At 35.3% G+C, this 23,670-nt stretch overlaps 1 protein-coding gene across 9 annotated transcripts in view; it reads left to right on the top strand.

Moving 5' to 3' along the window:
- ANO5 (anoctamin 5) overlaps positions 1-23,670 on the top strand; it is a 102,099-nt gene that overhangs the window by 15,082 nt on the left and 63,347 nt on the right. For 2 of the 9 annotated variants that reach the window (XM_082629098.1, XM_082629096.1), the window contains exons 3-5: positions 8,353-8,400; positions 16,941-16,982; positions 19,569-19,682. In XM_082629098.1, the coding sequence (XP_082485224.1) occupies positions 8,353-8,400; positions 16,941-16,982; positions 19,569-19,682 (204 nt within the window). Of the gene's footprint in view, positions 1-8,349; positions 8,401-16,940; positions 16,983-19,568; positions 19,683-23,670 lie in introns of all 9 variants that reach the window. The other 7 variants (XM_082629097.1, XM_082629095.1, XM_082629102.1 and 4 more) reach the window with 4 other exon arrangements.

The raw sequence follows: 23,670 nt of genomic DNA, 5'->3' as shown, positions 1-23,670 counted from the left end.
TTCTATGTTGTCCAATTTGTTGACATATAATTGTTCATAATAATCACTGAGTCTGCTTACATTTACATTAATTGTACTTATTGCCATTTTGTTCATTGTTTTCTGGTTGTTTTCCTCTCTGTTCCTTTCTTCATCTCTTGCTCTCTCCCCTTGTGGTTTGATGAGTTTCTGTAGTGGTATGGTTGGATTCCTTTCTCATTATCATTTTGTGTCTACTATAGATTTTTGCTTTGTGGTTACCATGAAACTCATATATTAGCCTGCGTGTGTGTGTGTGTACACACATACAGTTCATATTAAATTGATAGCTAGTTGTTTGAATGCATTTTAAAATTCCACATTTTTACTCCCTCACATGTTTTATGTTTTTGAGGTCACATTTTACATCTTTTTATTTTGTGTATCCCTTAACTAAATATTGTAGTTTTAGCTATTTTTACTACTTTTGTCTTTTATCCTTCATACTAGCTTTATAATAATCCACTACTTTTACTATATATTTATCTTCACCAGTGAGATTTTTGCTTACATATGTTTTCTTGTTATTAATTACTGCTCATATTTTTTCAGCTTAAAGATGTCCCTTTATGTGGGAAACGGTCAGCCTTGAGAGCAAGCTGCGGACATACCAGGCATGCTGCCGCTGCTCGAAGGGACTGTGCCTACTTGTTCCCCTCCTTGTTTCATTCCATGGGAGATAAGTCACCAGGGCCCAGAGATCAGAAAGAATTGTAAAATGAGACAAGCAAAGCTGTCTCCCCCCTGCACGTGCAGGTTATTTTGGATGATTCTGGGCTTATGGATTTCCTCCCAGGGAAGTTAACCTTGAAGACGAGACAGTCTGTAGATGATGTAAACCACCATCTGGCAACCATCCTCCCTTTTTTCTATTCTATATAATCTGCAACTGTAGCATAATAAAATTTGCCTTGCAACCATCAGTTGACTTGGTCCTTCTGACCCCATTCATTGGTGCTACTTCAGTTCCTTCTGACCCTTCCCTTCTGACCCTGGGTGATGAAATCCTTTCTCCAGCTGGTCCATGGGACCTTTAATATTTTGTGTAAGTCCGGTTTAGTGGTAAGGCTTTAGAGGCAGCAGGAGAGCACAGGGCTGGGGCACACCCACTGCTTTTAGTGATGGAGCAGGAGAGTGCAGGGACGAGGCACTCGCACTGGCTTTAGCTGGACAGTGGGAGAGTGTTATCACTGTGTGCACCCACTGGTGCTAGCAAGGTAGAGGGAGAGGGCAGAAATGGCCCCCACCAACACCTCTGTCCCTAGAGAGAGTCCTAATAGGCCCTGCCCCTCTGCTAGATGCTTTAAGATTGGCAAATGAATCATTTTTCACATATAGTTTAGGTGCTTTTCAAACTGCTTCTTTTGTGGTGGGTGCCAGGGTGAGTGAGTCTATAGATGAGCCCTTTAAGAGTAGAATCTTAGTTCCCTATAGCCCTTTGGGTCTCCTGAACATAAGCCCTGTTGGTTTTCAAACCATTCATTTTGGGGGCTTGTCCCTCCAGTGCAGGTCCTAAGGGTTGAGGTGCCTGATGTGGGGCACAAACCCCTCATTTCTCAGGAAGAAGCTCCATATTTGTGAGATCCTTCCTGATTATGGGTGAGCCGCACCCAAGAGTGGGATTTTTGGTGGGATTGCATCTCTGTTTTTCCCACCCTCATCATTGTGGCTCTTTTATCCTTTGTTTTGGAGGTGCTAGTCAGATAGTTTTCATTTTTTAGAGGCAATTGTTCCATTTGTAGCTGGAGATCTGGTGTGTCCGTGGGAGGAGGTGAGTTCAGGATCTCCTTATACTGCCATTTTGAACCTGATAAGTGCTTATTGATGACTATGCCAGGGTTTAAGTTACTCAACATGAATTAAGTAAATATATTAAATAAAATTATAAATAATAAAGTTAAATACAATTTGCAAAAATATAGGACTCTCTTAAGCAAAGTCCTTATTTTATTTGTATAAACTTGCAAATAGATACTAACAACTTAATTTTTTTTCTTAATTTTTTTTTTTTTGTATACAGAGTGTAAGCATTCTAAAAGTATTTCAGATAAAATAATCTTTCTGTTAGGCTCTAGTTGACCCAGAGCCATACTCATACAGTTGGATGTCCTTGAATTGGGTTAGGGATGAACAGCCAAATAGAAAAAGTCTCTTTAAAAATAACTTTTTAGGGGCTTCCCTGGTGGCGCAGTGGTTGAGAGTCCACCTGCCAATTCAGGGGACACGGGTTCGTGCCCTGGCCCGGGAAGATCCCACATGCCGTGGAGCAGCTGGGCCTGTGAGCCATGGCCGCTGAGCCTGCGCATCCGGAGCCTGTGCTCCGCAACGGGAGAGGCCACAACAGTGAGAGGCCCGCGTACAGCAAAAAAAAAAAAAAAAAAAAAAAAAAAATAGCTTTTTAGGAGTGACTGAAATTCCCACCCTGAGAAACACAACTTACCAGAATAGGTTGGCTGTGTGCTGCTTAGCTGGAAAAACGGGCTCATTTAGCTGGTTGACTTAAGATTTCTAGAAGTTCTGGGATCCTTTAGAAGCTCACTGACCAAAATGCTGAGAAAAATAGAATATGAGAATTGAATAAACTATGAAAAGCATTTGGTCCAGTTATTTTTACAGTGTAATTTGTAGACCACCTGAATAAGGATTATATAAAGAATTTCTTAAAAATGCAGACTCCTGGGACCAACCTCAGACTAATCAATATTGTTGGGGATAAGGTTAGGGAGTCATGATTTAAAAAGAGCACCCCAGTTTATTCATATTGCCGTTAAAGTTTGGAAACCACTGTCATAAAGCATAGACTCCACAACTAAAGTGATGTAATGTGGCACAGAGAACATATTTATTTATTTATTTATTTAGTGATACGCGGGCCTCTCACTGTTGTGGCCTCTCCCATTGTGGAGCACAGGCTCCAGACGCGCAGGCTTAGCAGCCATGGCTCACGGGCCCAGCTGTTCTGCAGCATGTGGGATCTTCCCGGACCGGGGCACAAACCCGTGTCCCCTGCATCGGCAGGCGGATTCTCAACCACTGCACCACCAGGAAAGCCCAAAGTTTTGTTTTGTTTTGTTTTGGTTTTGCGGTACACGGGCCTCTCACTGTTATGGCCTCTCCCGTTGCGGAGCACAGGGTCAGGACGTGCAGGCTCAGTGGCCATGGCTCATGGGCCCAGCCGCTTCATGGCATGTGCGATCTTCCTGGACCGGGGCACGAACCTGTGTCCCCTGCATTGGCAAGCGGACTCTCAACCACTGCACCACCAGGGAAGCCCAGAACATATTTATTGAGTAAGTTAGTGAATTAAGACAATTATCTAGAAAATAAAGAACAACAAAAATTAAAGCTTACATGTCTTTGGAGAAGACTGAGGAAAGATTTATAATAATAATATTGTCATTTTCATTTTGTTCATATTGACATAGCAATAATATACTTCTTACAGATCTTTATATGTATTGCTCAAGTTAACTTCAAGTAGTTATGAATTACTTCATATTCTTTGCTTGTTTGTGTATCTTTCATATTTATATGTATATTCCAAACTTAAACTTCTGTAATAAAAAACATTCTCAAGTCATATTTATACTATTCCTTACCTCTGCACATTTCAAGAGCAACCATAGTATTTTAGAAATAGCATATGTCATAATTTTTAGTTGTTTTTAGTGTTACTTTTATATGATGGCAGTAAGTGACAGGGGAATGTTCAACCCTATGAGAATAGCACTATCATACCAAACTCCCTTTAGACTCAACCTATAGTTAGGTCTAGCATATATATTTTTTTAATATAAAGTATGTTGGAATAAAAACAGCACTTCTCTGAAACAAAGATGAAGAATGGCTGATAAGATTTAGAGTTATTAAATGGGTATATTATTGAATTAGCTCCAAACTGACTGTTGCTCTTACTTCCAGAAAGATGGAGTAGACAAAATTTTCTCTATTTCTTTTGCTAGGTATAGCTAAAAACCCTGGACATTTTATGTAAAACAAACATGATAAGACTGTGAATGTTAGAGAAGAAGACAAACTGGCTAGGAACTTTGGGACCCAAGGAACAACAGTGAAGTTAGTTCCCTGGATTTTCTCTTTGCTTCCTATGTTGCAGACTGGGTGCTTGAGAAGCCAGTAATACAGAAATGGTAACTGGCACAGACAAATAAAGCATCAAGAAAAACCTGTACCCCCTAGCCAATGGTCCAGGAACAGGGTGATGTAGGAGGACAGACAATTTTTGGTCAATAACTGCTCGTTGTAGCCAACGAGCTACAACGGGAAAAAATTGTCCTGCCACCATCCCCTCCAAAAGAGCTCACGTGGGGAGACTAGACTTTCACCCCTGCCTGGTGTAACAAGATGTCCTAACTTCCCATAGAGTTGGTGTCAGAGAAGGCTGAGTGGGGAGCCAAGACTTTCATCCTCCACTGGGTGATAACGTGTCCCTCTCACACGCTCCCCTGCATGGTGTCAGTGGAGACAAGGTGAATGGCCTGGACTTCCACTCTTATCAGTGGTAACAAGGTATCAACCCTTTTTTGCTGTGTTGGTGTCAGCAGTAGCCTGGTGGAGAGCCAGGAGTTTTACCACTGTTTAGAAGTAGAAAATCCACTCCCATACCACTCCCTGCCATGGTGACAATGAGGCCATGTGGGGAGCAGCAGGTGGCACCCTTGCCCTTTCCAGGTAGGTTGGGATCAGGAAAGACCTAATGATAAACTTGAGCTCCCACCCCACACAGCAGTAATGGGAAACTGTCCGACCACCTCACCACCCGCTGGTGCCCACATAGGCTGAGGGGGGAACCTGGACTTCTACCCCCATCAGGTAGTGAGGCATCGTCCCACTGACCCGACCAGAGTGGGTCAGAGGAGACCTGGTAAAACAGAAGATTTATATAGAATCTAGAGTCTTATAATAGCCCCAAAGCCCAGATTTCTGTAGAAAATCACATACAATGCCAAGAACCAGAAGGATATCAACTCAAATGAGAAAAGACAATCTCGAGATACCAATGTTGAGGTGACACAGATGTTAGAATGAGCTGATTAGGATTTTAAAGCAACAGTCATAAAAATGCTTCAATGAGCAATTATAAACATTGTTGAAACAAATAAAAACTAAACATACTCAGCAAAAAAAAAAAAGATGTTTTAAAGAAGAACATAGTGGAAATTTTAGAACTGAAGAATAGGATAAACACAAAAAAACTCAACAGCAGAGGGGAACAGATAGAGGAATGAATCACTGAATTTGGAGATAGAATAGAAATTACCCAACCTAAACAGCAGAGAGAAAGAAACTGAAGAAAAAATAATGAACCAAGCCTCCGGGACCTGTGGAACTATATCAAAGGTCAAACATTTGTGTTATTGGTAGTCCTAGGAGAAGAGAGTGGGCTGAAAAAAAATTTCAAAGAAATAGCAGCTGGAAATATCTCAGTTTGTTAAAAGACATAAACCTTACAGACTCAAGAAGCTGAGGGAACCACAAATAGGATAAACCCAAAGAAATTCATACCAATCAAACTGAAACTTGTTCAGAAAACTAAAGACAAAAAAAAATCTTGAAAGCAGTGAAAGAGAAACAACACCTTAAATCTAAGGGGAAAGTCATTAAAATAACAGCAGATTTCACATTAGAAACCATGGAGGCTAAAAGAAGCAATACAGATTTTTTCAAGAGCTCAGTGCCAAATCAGAATTCTATAGCCAGTGAAAATACCCTTCAGGAATGAACAGAGAAATCAAGACATTCACAAAAGAAGGAAGGCTAAAAAAATTTTTCACCAGCACATCTATTCTAAAAGATTGGCCAAAGAAGTTCTCTAACAGAAAAAAAAATGATAGAATAAGGAATTTTGTAGCATGGAGATGAAGGGAAAAATCAACAGAAAGAGTAAAAGCATGAGTAAATGCAATAGACTTTCTGTCTCGAGTTTTCAAAATTATGTTTTGACAGTTGAAGTAAAAACTGTACAACGTCTGATGTGGTTCTCAATATATGCAGAGAAATAGTTAAGACAATTATAAACAAAGAAGGTTTGGGATTGTAAAGGGAAGTGAGGGTTTTATACTTCATTTGACAAGTAAAACATGTATACTGTAAACTGTGATAAATAATGTATATATAATGTAATTAATATCAAAGCAACCACTTAAAAAACTATACAAAGAGATATGCTCAAAAACTGTTTAGATAAATCAAAATGGAATTATAAAAATATTTCCAATAACCCATGGGAAGTCATGAAAAATAAAACAGAAACATAATACAGAAGAAACAAACAGAAAACACAAAAATAAAATGGCAGAACTTTTAATTCATAATACACCAGTAATTACATGAAGTGTAAATAGTCTAAACACACAAATTGAAAAGAAAAAAGAGTTTGGCAAAGTGGATTAAAAAATGCAAGTAAAAGGATTAAAAATATACATTATGGATGAAAATAAATGCAAACACTAGCAAAAAGAAAGCATGGGTGTTATATTAATATCACATCATTAAGGTCAATTACACATTGGAGTAAAGAAAATTAGCATGGACAGAGCAGGACATGACATAATGATAAAAGGAGTCCATCCAACAATGAAACATAGCAATGCTATATTTGCATGCACAAAATAATAGCATCATAATATGTGAAGCAAAAACTAATAAGTGGGGCTTCCCTGGTGGCGCAGTGGTTGAGAGTCTGCCTGCTGATGCAGGGGACACGGGTTCGTGCCCCGGTACGGGAAGATCCCACGTGCCGCGGAGCGGCTGGACCCGTGAGCCATGGCCGCTGGGCCTGCGCGTCCAGAGCCTGTGCTCCGCAACGGGAGAGGCCACAACAGTGAGAGGCCCATGTACCCTGCCAAAAAAAAAAAAAAAAACCTAATAAATGGGAAGGAGTAATACACAAATCTACAATTATAACTGGAGACTTCACTCTTTTGTCAATAATAGATGGAACAACTGAATTGAAAATCAGTAAGATATAGATGAACTCACATCAACTAACAGGATGTAGCCAACATTTATATAGTATTCCACCTGACAGCAGCAAAATACACAAACGTTTCAACTGCTGATGGAACACATGCCAAGATAGACTATATTCTGGGCAATAAAACAAACCTCAACAAATTTAAAATAATTGAAATAATGGAATGTGTTCTTGAACCACAATGTAATCAAACTAGAAATCAGTAACCATTGTTAACAGGAACATCTCCAACTATTGGAAACTAAACAGCATACTTCTAAACAATCCAAGGGTCAAAGAAAGCCTAAAGGAAAAAACAAAATGAAAACAAACAGACAAAAAAAAAGTGACCTGAATAAAAGTGAAAATGCAACATATTAACATTTGACAGATCTAGCGAGAGTAATGCTGAAACAGAAATTTGTAGCAAATTTGTAGCCCTAAACATTTATGTTAGTAGAGAGGAAAAGTCTTAAATCAATAATAAGCTTCCCTTTCAAGAAATAAGAGCAAAATAAACCCAGACAAAACAGAAGGAAGGCAATAATAAAGATAAGAGCAGTAATCAGTAAGTTGAAAACAGAAAAATATTAGAGAAAAGCATTAAAACAAAAAGTTAGCTCTTTGATAGATAATAAAATTGGCAAACCTCTAGCTAGACTGACAAAAAGAGGAAAGAGAGAGAGGGAGGGAGAGAAAGCGAACTATTTGAGTGATCTCAGGGGTATGTGCTGTGGTGTGCGGGCTATCATGGAGCGTGAAGATTTAAATCCACCGTACACCAAGGGAGGCATCACTATTACTTTAACTACAAGTGATTTTTGTGTATTTATATCTATGTATGGCTTTTCTCTTGGGTTATAAGTATAAATCCTTAAGAATTCTGATGATGCATTTTCTAGGGTATTCACTTTAATAATTTCAAACAAATGGTGTAAGACCTAAAATAGCCAATTAATTCTGTTCTTCCTTTTGGTCCCGTTCAAGATTCAGCATCATTAAAAGATTGGAGCTGCTTGTTATTTCTCTGCAATGTAGTACTTCTTAATCATTTCTTGTATCTCAGATTTTTTTTTCTGATTTGTTAAAGCTACCTCCAAATTTCTCATTCTTTCTCAAGTGCCCTCTCTCTCTCTCTCCGCATAAACATACACACACATTATACACCCACACATGCACATGTATACACATAGATATACGCAGTTTTGCATCCAGTTTCAGGTGCTTCATAGCTCCCCTGAGTTGTAGGTCTAGTACTTCTGCACAGAGAACTTAGAGTTTTTATTGTTAAAAGTTATATACTCCCCACTTGCATTATTATTATTAACAGCATTCTATGTTCTCCATGGTGCTATTAGCAGGACCTGAGCAGCAGAGAGTCCAGTTTTCTCATCAGTGAAGAACCAAGGGTAAGCAGCCTCTGTACTGTACTTTCTTGCATGGACCTGACAGGGTGATTTTTTTGTAGTCAGCAATCATGACTATTTCTCAGTTCACAGTTGTTTTTCAGGTTCTTATACATGATATTAGAGAATTTATTACTTTGGAAAAAAATCAGTTTCTTATGGGGAAAAAATGTCATCAGACACATTAATGAGAATGACACATAAAGCACAGCACTTTGCTAGCATTTTACTTTCTCAGTTTTACAGATGAGAAAATGAAGGATCTGAGAAGTTTAATGACTTGACCAAATTATCCATATGTTTAGGGGGGCAGATCCTGGACTAGATTAGAACTCAGGTTTCTGAGGCCTAATTTAGTATTCTCTCTCCATACATCTTTCTTCTTACCTGTAAGTACATGCCTAAGAATAATCATGAAGAAGTACAGTTTATTTAAAAATCAAATTTGAATATCAATTAAGAGGTTAATAAAGGGATTCAGAATTTTTTGTTAGTTGCGTAGTAAATAAAAGATGCTGTTTGGGAAGATGGGGAAATAGAGTTATACTTTTATACTGACAGTTTTGGTACAGATGTTTCCCTTTTCACTAGAGTACTGATCTTTATGTTCCAGAATGAAGGTTGTAGGATTGATCAGATTATAATACTTGAAATTTTATTGTTTTTATTTTTCTTTTTAATTTATGTTTATTTTTTGACCATGTAAAACATTCACGATTCCAAAGTGGAAAACTGTAGATCAAATAAAGTTTAGTGGAGCCTAAAGCTTATGCCATTTTGGTGTCACTTTTCTTTTCTTTTCTTTTCTTTTTTTTTTTTTTGTGGTACGCGGGCCTCTCACTGCTGCGGCTTCTCCCGTTGTGGAGCACAAGCTCCGGATACGCAGGCCCAGTGGCCATGGCTCACGGGCCCAGCCGCTCCGCGGCATGTGGAATCTTCCCAGACCAGGGCACGAACCCATGTCCCCCACATCGGCAGGTGGACTCTCAACCACTGCGCCACCAGGGAAGCCCTTGGTGTCACTTTTCAAGAAGAATAATGGGACAATAATTTACTTTAAAATTTTTACAAAAACGTTTGACTGTGAGAACACATTGCTAGAATCCTTCCTAAATCCTTGAAGGGACTGGTGCAAGTAAGAGGCCCTGAAGCTTAGACTTTATTAGCTTGAAGGTAAATCTATCTCAGTTTGAAACTATGAAACAAAGTGTTTCAGAGAAAAATTTCTTCCTTGTTTTTCCTCTTAAACCTTCTGTAGTAACCATTTTTATTTAGTTTATCTTTCCAATGTATCCTTTACTTTTCTGTGTGTGTGTGTGTGTGTGTGTGTGTCTACATACATATGTATATTTATATTCTTCCTGCTTCTTTAAAGGCAGCATACTGTATATACTGAACTGTTTTTTGGTTTTCACTTAAAAACATATCCTGGAGTTCACTCTATACTGTGTATCAATTTCACTCTAATTTGTTAGTATGTGACATAGTATTCTATTGTGCAGGTTTAGGATAGTGTATTCATACAGTCCCTTTACTGATGGATGTTTGGGTTGTTTTTAATCTTGGAGATCTTTTCTCTTTTTAGTCTTTAACCCTTGGGAATCAGTTTTATAATATTTTCGCCAAATGTATCTTTCTAAGTAGGATTTAAGTATCAAAAAATAAAGGCATATGTAATTTTACCATATATTGCCAAATTCCCCTCCGTTTTGCATTTATAAGAAATATATGAGAGTCCTGTTTCTCCATAGCTTCATTAACAGTGTATTAATAAGTTTAGATGTTTGCCTGTCTGTTAGAGAGATAGATAGTGGACCTTTTTTAGTTGAGAGCTTTTTCAGTTAGCTCTGTATCCTAGGATAGTTTAAACTTTCATTTCTCTCAATATGAGTGAGACATTTTATCTTTTTCTACATTGATGGTCATTTTAATTTATTTTGCTGGATCATTCTATCTATATTTCTTTGTCTGTTTTCCTGTCAAGCTGTTAGGTTTTCTTTTTTTTTTTTTTCTTGATTTTTTTGGATCTGGTCACATATTTATTATTATCCCCTTGCCCGTGATATGTTGCAAATAATTTCCCCAATTAAGTCATATACTAACAATTGAAGTTTTAAGTTCCAAATGATTTTAAAGTGGTTTATGGTATTTCATTCTTTATGATGACATTGTCTTTGGTCAAACAGTAAGTTATTAAAATTAAACAGTAGGTTTTCCTTTTTTAATCGACTTTGTATTTTAGTGTAGTTTTAGATTTACAGATTTATTATGAACATTGTACATAAAGTTCCTTATACATCATGTACATTTTCCCCTATTTGCATCTTGCATTAATATGGTATATTTGTTGCAAATAATGAACCAATATTAGTACAACATTATTAACTAAAGTCCATACTTTGTTCACATTCCCTTAGTTTTTCCCTGGTGTTGTTTTTCTGTTCCAGGATCCCATCCAGGACACCACATTGTATTTAGTTGTCATGTCTCTTCAGGCTCCTTTTGGCTGTGACAGTGTCTCAGACTTTTCTCGTTTTCAGTGACCTTCACAATTTTGAGGCATACTCGTCAAGTATTTTGTAGAATGTCCCTCAATTATGGCTTTCCTGATGTTTTTCTCATAAGTAGACTGGGGTAGTGCATTTTGGTGAGGAAGACAATAGGAGTAAAATGCTTTTTCATCACATTATATGAGGGGTACATTGCCTACCCACATGACTTATCATTCTTGATGTTAACCTTGATTGCCTGGCTTGAAGTCATATTTGTCAGCTTGCTGTACTGTGAAGTTTTTCTTTCTATTCTCCCTTTTTATACTGTAGAAGAAAGTCACTATGTGCAGCCCACTCAAGAGTTGGGGGATTATGCTCCACTTCCTTAAGGGTAAATGAATTATTTGGAATTCTGTATGAGAAATCGGTCTCATTTATTTATACATTACTTGTATATTAATTTATATCAGTTTGGGCTCAGAGATATTTATTTTATATTTTGCATTATAGACTCAGTACTACTTCATTTACTTTGTTGCTCAAATTGGCTTTGCTTTGATTATTAAGAACTTTTTGATTGATCCCTGTATCCCTTTGATATAACCCTATTGATTTTGCTTTGTTTTTAGCTTTTCTTACTTTCTGGCATTACAAGATGCTCTAAGCTCATCTCGTCTTGTACTTTTCCTGTGTCAGTCCCAGAATCAACCATTTTTCCAGGGAATTTTTCTTTTAATGTTATAGAAATATCACAAAAGAAAAATCTGTATCAATCAGGGTTCTATTAGGCATACTCAAAATAGGATAATTTGAGGAGGGCTTAATAAAAAACTTTTACAAATATGGGGTGCCAGAAAAGCCCAGTGTGTATAGATCTAGTAACTGTGAATCTATTATCATCCATAGAACTGAAGGGAATTGGGAGAGAACAATTATTAGATCCCAGGAGAGAGTCATGTACTTGAGACATTCTTGAGAGGCTTAATGACCTTCAGTGGAAGGATACAGCCTTCCTGTATCCAGCCTCAGAAAGGAAGACATTTACACTCTTTTCCCTCCTTCCAATCATTTGTGGGAAGCCAGAAGTCAAAGGAGCTGTTTGATACCTATCAGTATAACCAGTCACCCTCCCAAGAAAAAAAGCAGGGTAGAGATGGATAGAGAAGGGTTCTGCTGAGACAAGCCAAAGATATCCAGCAGGATATCATTGGATATATTTTCCTTTTGGAAAAAAATGTAATCCTATCATTATTATGATAGAACTTCACTACTAATGATTCTATAAATACAGAGGAATTCACATAATTTAACCTTTTATTTTAAATAAAGTAGTCAACAGTGGATTTGATTGAGTACCTAAAATGGCTAGCTAAATTGCTAGAAGGATGCTAAAACCATTAAATGAAACACAGAAAAATGGAGAAAATTATACCTAAAAGAACCTGTCTCAGAGTGAGTGCCATTTGTGTTAGAAGGAATAATTTGAAAAGTACTTAGTATTTAAAGATGGAGAATTGGGAATTGGAAAGGCACACTAGAGGCATGCCTTAATAACAATCAACATGCTGTTAACAGTTTTGAAGGAGTGTAGATCTTGTTCACCTCAGGGATGATATTCCAAATATTTAATGACATGCTTGGCATAGGCACAAACCATCCAGAATGTACCTTTGAATAAATGAACCAGAAGCAATAAGTATGACTATAGATTAGTATTTATAATTGATCTACGTATGTATTTAGATATGATTGCTCTGGGACTCAGACATTTGTCTCCTAGAGATCTTATTCAGTGTCATGGCGTTAAATACCAATGATATGTTGTAACACTTAAATTTAAGTTTCTAGTATAGACATCAGACTTAAATATTAAGACCTTCAGACTTAAATATCCAAGCCATTTCCCCATCATATGCATTTAAATATCTAAAGACATCTCAAGATTTACATGTCTAAAAGGTAATTTTTTCCCAGACAAAAAACTGCTCTTTTGAAGTCTTTCATATCTTAGCTACATACAATCTATTCTTCTAGTTGTTCAAGTTAAAAATTATCATCTTTATTGTTTATACATTACATACAATGAAATGCACCCATTTTAAGTGTACGGTTTGACAAATTTTAACAAATCACAGCAATCAAGATATAGATTTCCATTACCTCAAAAAAGCTTCCTTTTGCTGTTTCACCTCTGCCCTAGACAACCGCTGATTTGTTTTTTTAAATTTTTTTTCTAAAGTAGTATGTTAATGGAATCATACTATATGATGTATGTAATAATATATACTATTTTGTGTCTGGCTACTGGCTTGTTTTGTTCAGAGACTCATCCAAAACTTCAAATGATACTGATAAATTGAATCTTGTTGAATATATCTGTAGTTTTTTGGTCTCTTTTATCTTGTTTTATTGCTAAGTAGTATTCCATTGTATGGATATACCAACATTTGTTTATCCATTCACCTGTTGATGGATACTTGGATTGTTTTCAGTTTGGGGACTATTATAAATAAAGCTGTTAGGAACATTCGTGTAAGAAGTGTTTGTATAGACATATATTTTCATTTCTTTTCATTAATTTCCTAGGTGTCAAATTTCTGTATCATATGAAAAATGTATGTGTAACTTTATATGAAACTGCTAAACTATTTTAAAACGTGGTTGTATATTTTTCATTCCTACCAGAAATGCATGAGAATTTTAGTTGCTCTACATCCTCAGCAGCACTTGATATTGTCAACTTTTTAACTTTAGTTATTGAATGGAGGTTATCTCATGGTTTCAGTTCTCATTTTCCTGATGAATGATAATGTTACACATCTTTTCATGGGCTTACTGGCCATTCATACATCTTCTTCTGTTAACTATATGTTCAAATCTTTTCTGTATTTTTAGAAAATAGATTATCTTTTTATTGACTTGTAAGAAGCTTTTATGTATTCTGAATGCAAAACCTTTGTCAGTTGTATTTATTGCAAACATTTTCTCCCAATGTGTGACTTTCCTTTTGTTTTACTGTTTTTAAAAATACAAATTTTCAAAGTTCAATTTCTCATCCTTTTTCTTTTATGATCCATGTTTCCTGTGCTCTATCTAAGAAATATTTGCACCAAAGTAGGGGAGATTTTCTCAGATTTTCTTCAGTTTTATAGTTTTAACTTTTACTTTCGGTCTAGGATTCATTTTAAGTTAACTTTTGTAGATGACTTGTGGTGAGAATTAAATTTATTTACTTTTTAAATATGCATATTTAGCGCTACCTGTTGAAATGACTGTCTTTTCCTCATAAACTACTTTAGAACCTTTGTGGAAACTGACCGTGTATGTGTGAGCTTATTTCTAAACTCTCTATTCTGTCCCATCATATGTCTATTCTTATGCCAATATTACACTGTCTTGATTATTCTCACTTTATAGGAAATATTGAAATCAGGTAGAGTAATTATTTCTAATTTGTTCTTCTTTATCAAAATTGGCTACTCTAGATTCTTTACATTTCCAAATAAATTTTAGAATCAGCTTGACAATTTCTAAAATAAAATCTTATTGGTATTTTGATTGGTATTGCATAGAATCTATAGATCAATTTGAGGAGAATTTACATCTTAACAATATTGATCTTTCAATACATGACCATAAAATATATCTCTATTTTGATCTTCTTTAGTATATCTCAGCAATATTTTCATTTTCAATATACAAGTATTGCACATATATGTTAAATCTGTCCATAAATACTTCATATTTTTGATACTCATGTAAGTATTGGGTTTTTAAACTTTCCAATTGGACATTGCCATACATATATATAATTTTTATCTTGGGTTTAAAAATTATGCAGATTTAAAACACATGGCAGAATAATAATTCAAAATTTAGGAGTAAAGGTGTTCAAATTAGTATAATGAGAGAAAGATGCTATTGACAACTTCTATGTAGCACCAATAATATAGGTTTTCAATTCTATTCCTAGAGAAGAGACTCTAAAGAATCTTTTTACAAATAAATTAGATTAAATTTAATGAATTGAAAGGATATAGACAAATTATATTTATGGCAAGTTTATAATATGTGAGAATTTATTTTAGTATTATGGTAATATTAAAAAGGCAAGAAAAATGTGTACATTAAATATAACCACTTATTATATTAAAAAATTCAGTGCTTAGACAAAACCAGAAGTAAATACACCAATTAGTTACTGAAGTAACAAAGAAATAGGAATGATTTTTAAAATACCTTTTAATAAAAATACCTTTTAATAAAACACTAATAAGTTTTAGTGTTATCCATTTGTAATAAAACATGCACATATTCAGCACATGTTGGAAATATATAATAAAGTTATTAATTCTAAAATTTTAGTCTCTGGAATGTTAATTTTATCATTTTGTAATCAAGTGCTTTGGTGATCTTCATTTAATATACTTAAAATCAAGTTTAAAAAATATTAACTCTTAAGTCAGTACTTTTTCAGGACCAATTGTTGATATTGAGCCCATTGGTTTTTGTACCATGAGGGTATCCGATATTGAAAAAGCTTCAAAGTAACTTGCCATTAGATGTGTTGATCACAAAGGGCTTTTTACCAGTCATTTAGGTAACTTTTTATACCCTGCATTCTCAGTACTCTTAATGTGGTGGCACTAGTTAACCCGTGACTCCAGGGCCAACTTATTCTTTAGGCACAGTAGGCACAGTATACTTTTTGGAGCCCATGGAAATGCTTTAATTTTAATTTCTTTTAAAATCAGAATTAAAAAAACAAAAAAATATAATCATATATATTATTTTTTTAATTAAAAAAATTTAATAGAGGTAGGGGCCCATGAAAGTCATAATATGGTCCTATTTGGCCTCCTAGTGTGTGAGTGTTTCATTTCCCTTAACAATTCTGTGATGACTTTAGGTAAAACATCTGAGAAAAACAGTAACTTGTGAATCTCATGAAGGATCCCAAGAAAATCAAAGTCCTAAGGTGAAATGTTTCAGCCCAACAGAAAATAACAGTTTAAAATATGCTTTATATAATGACCAACATCCATCTTGTATCTGTTGTTTTTAAATAACAGCAATATTAACTCATCTATACATAGTAGGCTCATCAGTTTACAGAGCAGGGACTTTCCCGCCTTAGTCACCAGTTGCTTAGGTCTCTTTAGCCTATTCCGGGAAAACAACAGTTTAAACAAAACTTTGCATGACAAGAACTGAAGCTCTTTGTTGATAATTTTATTAGATAATATATCATTTCATTATACTATAAAATACAATACTTGCCTTTTTTGTGCCATAGATTTTCTTTCAAATATTGATTATCCCAGATGTTTTTAATTAATTGCCTTGGTATTTTAAAAATAATGGTCATGGTAACTGAAGACTGAAGACAACTCAGCATTTAAATAATCTAATGACTTTTCCTTTTTTTCTTCAGTATTTTGGTAGTGAAATATTTTAATGGTAATGAAAGATTCTTAATCTTTTTTGGATCTGATTAAAGCTTTGGAAGCTCTTCCTAAAAAAAAGTAATTACACACACATGTACATGATAATGGTGATTTCAGTGTTTTTTCAGTAATGAAGTATTTTACACTATTGGGTAAACTTTTCATAACATACATGGTCCCAGAATAACTGTAGTAATTTTGCTTTCTTTGTCAGATGTGTATAGGCATACTTAACAGAATACCTATTATACCTATTTTACTTTACATTTCCATTCTCATGTTTTCCTTCATTATTCTTTTTTCTCTTCTTAATCCAGGTCCACAAATGTGTATTATTTAAAGTTATTGTAAAGGGATTTAGGGAAATTTACTTTGAAGTCTCCTTTTTTTTTCTTTCATTTATTTTTTATTGTTTCCTTCCTATTTTTTTTTGTTCTTTTCTTCTGTCTTCTCCCACCCTCCAATTTAATTATTACACATACACATGCATATTCACATGAGTGATCATACTGAGGGTCTTGTTTGTTTGCGTGTCTGTTTTTGTAGGGGATCTTTTCTTTAATCCTGGGCAGGATTTGCTAACTCTCTGTTGATTGCTTCACAGTCTGCAAAGCGATTCAATTTGTTCCTGAGGCGGCGTCTTATGGTAACCAGTGCTGAATGATGCTGCTTATGCTTTGGATGCATTGCTAGTGCTGCAGTGCTAGCCCGAGTCATTTTTGTTGCAATGAATACTATTGATTTGGGGGAGTTTGTCACTGATTCCTATTCCCCAGGCAACTGGGGTTTTAGAATGGTGATTTTGAATCTTTTTTGGGTCTGATTCAAGCTTTGGAAACTTTTCCTAAAAAAATGTAATTAAATACACACACATGCACATACACATATACACACATGCAGTTTACATACAGTTTCAGAAGTTTACGAATCCCCATCAAGAACCCAAGTTTATAAACCTCAGATAAACGACCTCATTCAATAGCCACCCAGATATTTGCCTCACTATAAACAGGCATTTCCAAGAACAAATCAAACACAAATAACAAATATAAATACAAACCTTATACACACTGCAAAAAATGATCTTTATGTCATGTCCTGAGCAAAACAGAAGAATGATGTGTTTTAATAGTGTTCAATTATATGTAACAAAATTATCAGGTTTTTCTGCCCCAGTTGACTTCAACCAGTTTTTGTTAACAGTCCTAAGATATGTACCTCATGGTGATTTACAAGGCTACCAGTAATTTCTCTGTATTTAAAAAATTTTTACAGTTTATAGTTAGGGTATGACATAATTATAGAAATTTGGGTTTTTCTAGGTAGCCAAAGGCTACCTTGGCTACCTTTCAGGAGAAGGGAATTACACACACCCATTTTGACTGAACATTCAGGAAATAATTAGATTCACTATTCTAGTTACTTTGTTTGTTCCCTAATAGACAAGAACTCTTGAGTGTGATTTTTGTTGATTTCTATGTGCACATCTTCTATTACCAGAACTTCTCTCTGTGGACCTAAATTTAGCTTGTTCAAACAATATGACCGCTTATAAGTAGATGGTGTTTAAAAAAACCCTCTACCATGCAGAATATGACTGTCCCAGATTTAGAGCAAAAAGATTATTGTTTTTTCCCTCTAACTTTTTGCTTTGATTATATTTAATCTAATTAGTATTTTTTATTCCTTCCACAGTTGGCTCCACAAATTTTGGTGAATTTCATAAGATATGCTAATACTGTGATGATTTACAAGAGCTCAAATAATTTTTTTGTTTTGTTCACCTTTTTTTAGTAATTTATAATCAAGATATAACATGATAACAGTTTGAAATTTTTCAGGGTTTCCTTTTTGTTTTACTTTCTTTTAGGAAAACAGAGATGATTATGTATCCTTTGACTGGGGTGTAGAGAACTCAGACATAACATTTGAATTACTGTATTTTGATATGTAATCTCTAGACTCCCTGAATATTTTTTGTCTCTTCATTCTTTTTTCCACTCATTTCCTCCTGTACATTGGGAGCTAGTTCTTTCTAAGACACATCAGTTATGCATTCATATAGATAAAATACAGTTATTCTGTTCATAGACCACAGATCAAACATGAGATTTTTGTCTTATTCTTACTTGACTGATCTACAACCAATCCTTTTTATGGGTGATCTGCCTGGCCTGACTTGAATGAAAAACAGCATAGAGTACCATAAAGGAAACTCAGAAACTAATATAACTACCAGTTATGAAAATTAAAAACCCAGTTTCCCAATCACAGGTTAGCTAAAGCAGTTGGAAAGCAGTTGGGAAGTTGCCTATGTTATAAATTTGCATCACAGGGTTAGAGAGATCACTGACATGCACTGCATCATCTATTTACATCATTCTAGGTATTATATGTGGCCTATTCCAAATATTAACTATTACATATTATATATAAACTATAAAGAAGACCAAATCAGTCAAACATGAAATCTCTTCTTTCTGAAGCTCTCTAGTATTTTTGCAGTTTTGAAAGGGGAGGAATTAATGAACTACACATGTGAAAGCTGAATTTGTAAGTTTGACGATTATACTGAGAGAATAACACAAATTTAAACAGCGGATTGCTTTTATCTCACTTAGGAAGTTGATATTGAAAGATTTGCATGAGAGTTTACTTGTAGTGAAGCCAGCTGGCAAGCTAACTTGCGTTCTAATTTTTAACTGCATGTTGATTTCATTTTAACCCTTCAAAAGTTGAATTAGAAATTAGCAATTTTATGAAAACATACATATAAGCATTAATCATGTTTATGTTCTTGCAGTGAGTTTCATTAATTGGTCTATAATTAATTATACCCCCAAAGTAGTGTGTGACCATGAATTATTTGTTGGACTAATTGGTACGTTGTTTAATGAAGATAACAAATCTCTCTGAATATGCATTTTGGGATCAATGTATACATGTATTCATTTTGTGTTTTGGTATGATTGTAGCATTTTTATTGTGTGTGCATGTAGTAAATATGCTTAGCTTCATCTTGAGTCTTTATTTAATATGTAACTTCTTTATGGCATTTCACTTTCTTAAATAAGCATGATCTTCTGTTGATGAAAACTCTGGTTGTCTTCATCTGTCATTTCAGGACTGAAAAAAATTAGATGGTGACCAAATTTTAGCTAATCCCTTTCAAGTTTTTGCCATCTGAAAGTAAAACTATAATTTAAAGTTGCGTCATTCATGTCTCCTGCAGTTTAAAAAAGATGAACAAAGCAAAGATTCTATCTTCTTCCGAGATGGGATTAGGCAAATTGATTTTGTGCTTTCCTATGTTGATGACATAAAGAAAGAAGCTGAACTGAAGGCAGTAAGTATTTATGTAAGAGAGATGGGAATAATAAAAAGAAGCACATTCTATACTTTGACAGGGATGTTTCCTCTGAATTATGTTGTAAAAGTTAGCAGCCCCAGAGTGTTACTGAAAGCTGAAACTGCGTGAAAAGACTACAAAATAAGCAGCCTAAGAATGGATGTGTAAAGTCAATTTTATTTTTTGGATATTTTGGACAGTGACTTCTTTTTCTTCTCCCAAGTGACTGATATATTTTTTATATAGCTCACCTTTGATATTAAATGTGACCTCCAGAATTTGAGGTGTATGTCTGAATGTAATATTTATCTTTTGTGTTTAATTTTCATTTCAACTTTCATTAATCCATTTTATCTGAATAAAATATTATGTTCTTTCTGACCGTATCACTTTCTGAACTTACATTATTTATTCATTTTTTACTTGTTTACTGTCTCTAACACCATAAATTAAGTTCACAAAACCAAGGACTTTGTCTTGTTCATTACTGTATACTCAAATGCTTAGAACAGCAGTTAGAGCATAATGGATGCTTAATAAATATTAGATATTTGAAATAATGAATTAATATATTAATTCATATGGGTAAGCTAACATTTGCTAACATACTTACATAGGAAATAAATGTCACATAAAGTAAAAAACTGTAGCTATCATCCCCATAAGGCCCTGTACATAGCCATTTCTGTCCATTTCTTCCACCCTTTGCCTGGAAACTCTTCCACCAGGCCTCTAAAATTCATTCACTATCACCATATTCAGCTCTTCTCTGAATGTCCCCTTCAAGCCTAGCTCCTCGTGTGGGTTTGGTGCCTTCCACAGCAGTCCTCTCAAGCGGTGGTGGTTTTCCCTTACACTTTTTCTGGAAATGGATGAATGCCTGCTCTCCTTTTATCTTATTGTTAATTACAGTCTATCCTCCCTCGCTCAGCCTTGAAGGTCCTGAGTTTTAAATCTCATTGGAGTTATCGCTACCCTGCATTATTGCTGTCATTAATCTGTCCCTGGTCTTCTGTTCTATTTCTCAACAATTTTAGCTTCTGGATCACTATCACTGTCTCCACAAATACTCCCTTTTTAAGTATTGATTATCTCAATGGTTATCTAGATGATTATTTTGGCATCCTAGCCTCTCTGTTCCTTGAACTCCCTTTTGCAAGTATCTTAGTCTCTAACTCAGCCATTCGCTCCCCTAGAACTTGTCATTACTAATAACTACAACTCTTTATAATCTCATTCAAAGTATCCAACTGTCTGACCAATTCCTCGAATATGTCTGACCAATACTCTTCTTCCTTCAACTTCACCAAGACCAGATAAGATACAATTATCTTAACTACCTTTTTACTGCTACTCCTTATGTTTATGCGCTTTTTTAGGCTTATTCAGTTTAAATCTCATGTCACATTATACTCTATTGCATGTGCCATCAAATCCCTTGCCCATCTCTCAATTGTACTTAACTTTGAAAAACAATTTTAGTTAAACCCAACTCTCCACCTGCTAATGCTAGAACCATGCAGAAAGACAGACATACAATTCACTTACTGGTTTTATCTCATATTTGTGCTGATAGATCTCAACTTGGTCCTTAATGCTATCTGCCAGTCATACTTTACTTTCTTAATTTATTCAGTTTCCCACTCTCCTGGGTGACTGTTTTACAATTTTTTCTCTCTCACACCTTCTATGTATCCTCCCCATTTTCAAGCTTAGCTGACCACTTTTCTAAGTCACTGAGAAAACTGAAGCAAATAGAAGAGAAATTCTTAATTTTCATTACCACATTTGTCCATCTACCAGCATCTTCCACCTGTATAATCTACCTTTCTTCCTTTTACCATAGATGAACTATTTATCCTTCTATCTAAAGCCAACACAGTTGCTTGTGTTCTGGATCCCTTTCTTCTTGCCTACCGTTTAGGAGTCAACAAGACTCCCCCCAGGTTTGCTGACTCACTAAAAGGACTCACAGGACACAGCCTGTAGCCATACTCAATGGCTATGTTTTATTGCAATGAAATAATAAAAGCAAAATCAGCAAAAGGAAAAGATGCATGGGGCAAAGTCCAGAGAAAACCAGGAGCAAGCTTATAAGAATTCTCTCCCAGTGGAGTCACACAGGATGCAGTTAATTCCTCCAGTAACAATGTATTACATCACATTGGAAGTACTGTTTACTAAAGAAGCTCATTAAAGACTCAGAGCTGTAGGATTTTATTGGGGGCTGGTCCTTGTAACCTTCTGCCTATCTCATACCAACATTCCGTAGTCCTGGAAAAAAGCAGATGTTCAGTATGAACTACATAGTTTGTACAAACAGTTGAGGTAAAGTGAGCCACTCTTAGTAGTTCTGGGAATGGTGGGAACCCTCACAAAAACCAAGTTCCCAGACACCAGAACCAACCTTGCAGGCAGGACTTTCTAAGGATAGCAGTTTCAAGCCTGTTATATTAACTCTTTTCTGTATACCTACTTAGGGATATTGCTTTTATGATTCTTTCCTCTCTCTTAAAACTGCATTTTGTGGTGTTCTTTACAGGATCATTTCTTTCAATAAATAAATGTGCTGTTAATTCTTCCGTATTAAAAACAAATTAAAAAGCAAGCACAAAAATCTCCTCTTAATCTCAATTTCCCTGCCAGCTAATGTCGATTTGTCAATTTCCTTTTTGCCTAGTTTTCTCTTAAACCCATTCCTATCAGGCCTTAATGTCACCCACTCTGCTTATCTTCAGATAAATGAATCCAATGATCAAGTCTCAACCCTCATCTTGCTTGACCTGTTAGCAGCATTTGCCACTGCTTACCATTCCCTTCTCTACAGTTTATGTTCTTTAGTCAGCTTCCAGGTCTCCACATTCTCTTAGTTTTCTTCTTATTTCACTAGCTGCTCCTTCTCAATCTTTTCTTCTCCCTGATTTCTTGTTATTGTAGTGCCTCAGGTTCAGTCCTTAATCCTCTTCTTTTCTCAGCCTACATTGATTTCTTTGATGATGCTTCCTGTCTCACAGTTTTAGAATTTAAAACCATGTTTGGGCTAATTCCAACGTTTACCTTTCCAGTTTGTACTTCTTTCCCATGTGACTATTCTGCATCTCTACTTGGAAGTCTTACAGAATCTCAGACTCAGCAGGTCTAAAATGAACTCCTGGACTCCGCTGAAAGCCTGATTCATCTACAAGTCTTCCCCAACTACAATTATTTATCGTACATTTCAGTAGTTGCAAAGGATATAATCTACAATGTTTTGTAAATGGTCCAGTTTTTAGCATATATCTCTAGAAGGTAAATACCATGGAAATTTGACACTCACCATCATTTATTTTAAAAAATGAATCATATGAAGAAACTTTTTTAACACTTTGAATTTTACATCATTTATTTTTCTCCACCTAAAATTTTCCTTCCACTCTGTCCACATAATTTTTTCCTTATTTAAGTGCTTTATCTTTGGGAGTCTTTTATTGTTTGTTCAGTCTTAAGTTTGCTACAACAAATGTTTATATACCTTGAAATGTTTTTATTTCCTTTCACCAGAACAGTCTAAGCCTTAACCTCCTTCTTTTGTTTTGAGGGTTTTTTTTTTTTTACAACTGTACAAGTGTATAATTGATAAAACATCATGAATATACTACAATATTTGACAAGTAGTTATCAAACATCAAAAGTAACATCATCCTAAATGCATCAATTAATTAAATGAACACAGGGGCTTTAAACAATATTTTCCACATCTTACTCCTCCGCCATCTAGTGGGAAGCAGACACAGCACAGGGAGATCAGCTCGGTGCTTTGTGACTGCCTAGAGGGGTGGGATAGGGAGGGTGGGAGGGAGACGCAAGAGGGAGGAGATATGGGGATAGATATATATGTATAGCTGATTCACTTTGTTATAAGGCAGAAACTAACACACCATTGTAAAGCAATTATAGTCCGATAAAGATGTAAAAAAAAAAACCCCAAAAACAATATTTTCCTTAT

The sequence above is a fragment of the Mesoplodon mirus genome, assembly GCF_964341445.2.
Source record: "Mesoplodon mirus genome assembly, chromosome: 7".
In the NCBI taxonomy this organism is placed as follows: Eukaryota; Metazoa; Chordata; class Mammalia; order Artiodactyla; family Ziphiidae; genus Mesoplodon; species Mesoplodon mirus.
This window is presented reverse-complemented; position numbering and strand designations above follow the sequence as displayed.